The sequence below is a fragment of the Geospiza fortis genome, unplaced genomic scaffold, assembly GCF_000277835.1.
Source record: "Geospiza fortis unplaced genomic scaffold, GeoFor_1.0 scaffold4, whole genome shotgun sequence".
NCBI lineage: Eukaryota > Metazoa > Chordata > Aves > Passeriformes > Thraupidae > Geospiza > Geospiza fortis.
This window is the reverse complement of record NW_005054475.1, coordinates 1,132,733-1,137,999: the sequence shown is the minus strand read 5'-3', so window position 1 is coordinate 1,137,999 and position 5,267 is coordinate 1,132,733. Positions and strand designations below refer to the sequence as shown.

General features: G+C 54.0%; 1 protein-coding gene across 1 annotated transcript in view; it reads right to left on the bottom strand.

Moving 5' to 3' along the window:
• Nucleotides 1-2: 2 nt before the first annotated feature.
• The window catches only part of IGSF21 (immunoglobin superfamily member 21), a 74,130-nt gene continuing 68,865 nt past the window's right edge, over nucleotides 3-5,267 (bottom strand). The window contains 6 exon segments of the mRNA XM_031062980.1: nucleotides 3-115; nucleotides 1,011-1,049; nucleotides 1,144-1,336; nucleotides 2,009-2,094; nucleotides 4,988-5,265; nucleotide 5,267. The exon segment at nucleotide 5,267 is cut by the window's right edge and continues 97 nt beyond it. Coding sequence (XP_030918840.1) covers nucleotides 42-115; nucleotides 1,011-1,049; nucleotides 1,144-1,336; nucleotides 2,009-2,094; nucleotides 4,988-5,265; nucleotide 5,267 — 671 coding nt within the window. The 3' untranslated portion in view covers nucleotides 3-41.

Sequence of the window (5,267 nt, the reverse complement as noted above, 5' to 3'; positions counted from 1 at the left end):
GAGGAGGAAGAGGAGGAGGAGGAGGAGGAGGAGGTGAAGCTTCACGTGAGCTCCAGGATCACTGTCAGGGTGAGCGCCAAAACGAATCTGAAGCCGCAGTGGCCGGGAAGTGAACCTGGAGAGGAGGAGAAAGGGATCAGCAGTTCACGGAGCCGCATCCCAGTGCTGGGGCTCAGAGCAGGATGGGGGCACCACTGGTCAGGAGGGGATCCCCCCCAGAACTTGGCCTGGGGTTGGGTGGAGATGAGGGATGGGGTGGGAGTGTCTGTGGGGTCCCTTTTGGTGTGAGGATGTTCCTGAGGACATGGGAGAGGGCTGGGAATGAGGAGATGGGAAAGGATGTGGAATGAGGCAAGGAGATGGGAAAGGGCTTGGGATGAGGCAAGGAGATGGGAACGGGCTTGGAATGAGGCAGGGAGATGGGAAAGGGCTTGGGATGAGGCAGGGAGATGGGAAAGGCCTTGGGATGAGGCAGGGAGATGGGAAAGGCCTTGGGATGAGGCAGGGAGATGGGAAAGGGCTTGGGATGAGGCAAAGAGAGATGGGAAGGGGCTTGGGATGAGGCAAAGAGAGATGGGAAAGGACATGGAATGAGGCAAAGAGAGATGGGAAAGGACGTGGAGTGAGGCAAGGAGAGATAGGAAAGGGCTTGGAGTGAGGCAAGGAGAGATGGGAAAGGGCATGTGATGAGGCAAGGAGAGATGGGCAAGGGCTTGGAATGAGGCTAGGAGATTGGAAAGGACGTGGAATGAGGCAAGGAGAGAGGGGAAAGGACTTGGAGTGAGGTAGAGATGGGCAAGGGATTGGAATGAGGCAAGGACAGATCAGCAAGGGCTTGGGATGAGTCAGGGAAGGATTGGCAAGAGCTTGGGACAAGGCAAGGAGAGATGAGGGCTTGGAGCGAGACAAGGAGAGGTAGCCCAGGCCAAGGCAAGGCCAGGCCCTCTCTGCACGGCCCTTCCCTCCCCGAGCATCTCCATGGAAATCCCGCTGCCACCAGCATCGCTCACCATTGGAGTCTTCTGGTCCTCTGGGAATATTCGGATTTTCTAATGGGAAACAAGGAGCAGAGAGACAATTTTAGGGGGGAGGAGCCACGCAGGGACCAGTGGAGGGCACGGCAGGGCCGCAGTGGGGCCGTACCGAAGACGATGAGGCGGGTGTGGGTGTCGGTGGAGCCCAGTGGGTTCTGGGCGGTGCAGCGGTACATGGAGCCGTTGAGCTCGGCCGGGACCCGCTCCAGCACCAGCTCCTTCCCGTCATGCTCTGTGCTGCCGTCCAGGAGCCGGCTCCCCACGCGCGTCCACGTGAACAGCGGCTCCGGGAACACCTCGTTCTGCAGGGAGAGGTGCGGGGGCAGAGGGGAGCGGGATGAGAAAAGCTGGAGATTAAATCAGCACATCCGGCTTGGGGCTGGGGTTGGGTTTAGGTTTGTGTCTGAGCTTGAGTTTGGGTCTGGGTTTGGGGTTGGGTTTGAGTTTGGGTCTGGGTCTGAGTCTGGGTTTGAGTCTGACTTTGGGTCTGAGCTTGAGTTTAGGTCTGAGCTTGGGTTTGGGTCTAGGTTTGGGTTTGGGTCTGAGTTTGGGTTTGGGTCTAGGTTTGGGTTTGGGTCTGGGTCTGAGTCTAAGTCTGGGTTTGAGTTTGGGTCTGGGTTTGAGTTTGGGTTTGGATTTGGGATTGAATATGGTCTGGGTCTGAGTCTGTGTTTAGGTTTGAGTTTGGGTTAGAAGGGACCTCATCCCTTTAAGCTCATCCCATCCCATCCCATCCCATCCCATCCCATCCCATCCCATCCCATCCCATCGGCAGGGACACCTTCCACTGTCCCACATTGCTCCAAGCCCCACCCACGCTGTCCCTGGACACTTCCAGGGTGGAACAGCCACAACTTTGGCCAACCCATCCCAATGTAGGCACCGTGATGCCACCAAGGCCACCAAGCCAAGCCCACATCCACCTCCTTGGATCGAGGCTGTCCGTTGGCCTCCGTGGCCGTGGGAATGCTGACCTGGAAGCCCTGCACCAGGATCCGCACGGTGTCCCCCACGCGCGCCCTCGTCGGGGTCATCGTGATCTTGGGACCCTTGGGAGCAACTGCACGGGAAGGGGACAGGAGGAGCTGTCAGCGCCGTGCCACATTCCCGGTGCTGGGGCTGCCCTTGGACGGGTTAACGAGGCTTTGATGGATGATCCCGGTGAGGGGTGGCAGCCCGGGGGGGTGACAGCTCCGTGATTGACGGCCGAGCTGAGTGACACCGGAATGACGGATGGACAGGGAGGGAAGGACCCCCCGGGCGGGAGAGCGGGAGAAGTGTGAGGCTGATGGATGGCTGGGGTGGGATGGATTGATGGCAAGGAGTTGTTTCCCAACCAAACCCTTCTCCGCTCGGAAAAAAAGGCCAAGAAGGATGAGGTTGGTTTGAAGCCAGGGAGATGGACACCTCAGAGGAGCATTCCCAAAAAATGTGGCCTTGGTGAGTCTCACCCAGGTGCCGTTAGCACAGGAGACAACCCCAAAGCCTGGCTGGCACAAAATCCCAAGCACAGCATGGAAAAAAATGGGAATCCCTTTTCCCATGCCAAAATAGGGATGCTCCTTCACCGGCATGGAGGGACACCACCCAGGTGTGACGGTGGTCACAAGGGTGTTTGGGTGAAGGAAGAGATGAGATCTTTGACTCTGTATTTCAGAAGTCTTGATTTATTATGTTATGATATATACATATACTATACTACACTAAAAAAGAAAAAGAAAGGAGAGTTTTAGAAGCTGCTAACTTAAGCTAAGAAAAGCAAAGAATGATAACTGTGTCCGAGAGATCTCAGTTCTGGATTGGCTATTGATTATAAACATGCAAGTTGGGCCAATCCAGACAGACCTGTTGCAGATAATCTATTGTTTATGTCTTGTTGCTGAACTTCTCAGCTCCAGCAGGAAAAATCCTGAAAGAAGATTTTTCATGAAAGAAATGTCTGTGACACAGAGGATCTGCTCCTGCTTCCACCTGGGGCTGTGTGGATGTCCCTGCTGGGCCAGAGGTGGGATGGGACATCCCAGGAACTCCCTGGACTTTCATGGAAGGAGAAGGGGAAATGGGGCAGGAGCGAGGTTGCGCTTTGGATGTGTCGCCTTTGTCCATCCAAGCTTTGTCATGGATGGGACAAAATGGACCTGGATGTGACCCCAGCAGGACACAGAGGGACAAAGAGCCACCAGAGAGCTGTGGTGGAGGACACTGGAAGCCCTTGGAATGGCCATCCCTGCCCTGGGATGCTCTGCCTGGACACCCCGAGACCATGGACTGCTCTTTCCATGTGGGATGTGGCCCTCTGGAGCCAGGACCAGGCAGGATGCGCTGAAGGTGATCCCACCACGCCCCGACCAGGACCAAAAGACAGCTTTTGGGTTGGTGTTGGGTTTAATGCAGCTTTTATTGGGAATATCTTCTCTTTTTTTTGGGAATCTATATTTTATTTATACCCATAGTGTGTGTTTATACTGTGGATGTAGGAAAAGGGTTAGGGGGATCTGCTGGGATGGTTCCCAAAAATCGGGAGTGGGTGGGCACCCAAGGAGCCGCAGGGACACCCCTGGGGACGAGGAGAGTGCTGGATTTGGGGACTGGGGACAATGTGGTCTGAGCTTTGCCAATCCAGTCTTGGACCTCCTGGGCAAGAGCAGCAAAGCCATGAGGTCTTGACCTTGGATCTAAACCCAAAGAGCTCCAGGAAGTGGGAAAATTCAGGATTTCCGTACATTTTGGATGCTGGGGAAGAGATTTAATGCAGAGATGTCAGGAAGCCAAGGAGAAGCTCTCCAGGAGACGATGAGGAGCCAAGTGCTCCACTTGGCCTGGAGCAAAGCCCAGGCTGCTCCACCTGGCTGGAGGCTGGGAGAGCCTTTCCAGAGGAGTGTCCTGAGGCTGGAAAACCCTGTGGAGAGCTCAGCCTCTTCCAGCAGGAGCCAGGAGAGTGGAGGGGAGCCTCAGGCAGGGTGAGAGGTGGTGATGGACCGACCCATGGATCCCAGGAGCTTCTGCTCTTCCAGGAACCTGGGGATGTGGGGAGCCAAATTCCCTGGCTTCAATCCCATCAACCTGTCACAGCTCCATGGGCAGGAGCCAGCTCGGGAATTCCCTCTCTGGCAATTCCCCCTGGGATGAGCTTTGTGGCGGCCAATAAGGGCCACGGGATGTCCTTGGATCTCCTGCGATTGGGATGGAGGTGACAGCTCCATCCGCAGCTCCAACACCCTCTTCCTGCTCGTCCTGACACAGATTCCCCAAAAATCCTTTTTTATCCCAGCAAACCTCGCCCTAAACACTGCTCATGGATGGGGGTGTCATAAACCTGGAAATTCCCTTCTCCTGCCTGATGGGCATCCTGGATTCCCTCCTCTCATCTCAACTTTCGTGGAGCCTTGGCGTCACCACCTCTATGCCACTGCAGCCCCGTGGGATCCCCACGCGTGCCTAAAAGCCCTCAGAAGAAAAGGAAAAGGACAAAAGGGGAGAGAAAATGGGTGCGAGGGAAGAAAAATGTGGAATTAAAACAAAAAACAAAGTCCTGTGGAAAAATACAGAAAAATGGGGGGAAAGAGCCAAAAAAAAAAAAAAAAGAAAAAAAGAAACCAAATAGTGAAAAAAAAAAGGAGCCAAAAATGAATAAAAAAGAAGAAACAAAAGAAGTCAAAAATTAAAAAAAAAGAAGAAAAAAATTGAGAAAAAAGAAAAAAAAAATTTAAAAAACCAAAAATTGAGAGGAAAGTAAAGAAACTAAAAGGAAAAAGCAAGAAAAAAAAGGGAAAACAGGCCAAAAATAGTGAAAAAAAATTAAAATACCAAAAACGGGTGGAAAAGGCAAAAGATGGGAGGGAAAGGCCAAAAAATGAAAAGAGAAAAGCCAAAAAAATAAAAAGAAAAAAAAATCCCGCAAAATGGACAAAACTGCCTAAAACCCAGGAAAAGCCCCAAATCCATTGGCTTACCTAGCGTGACCTCTGACTGCATGGGCATGGAGAGCGCCGGGTGCTTGACCTCGCAGCTGAAGAGGGCCTCATTGTCGATTTGGGGGTTCAGGGTCCACGTGAGCGTGGCCCGGGCCTCGACGGTGCCGTCGCTGACGGGCGCGTGCGTGTGCCGGAAGTAATAGATGGGCTCGCCCATGTGCACCCAGCGCGGGAATTCCCGGCTCACAACCGTCTCGGGAATGCTTTCCGTCACCGCATCCCGCTCGGCCGCCAGCCCCAGCGCCGGATCCGCCGTGGG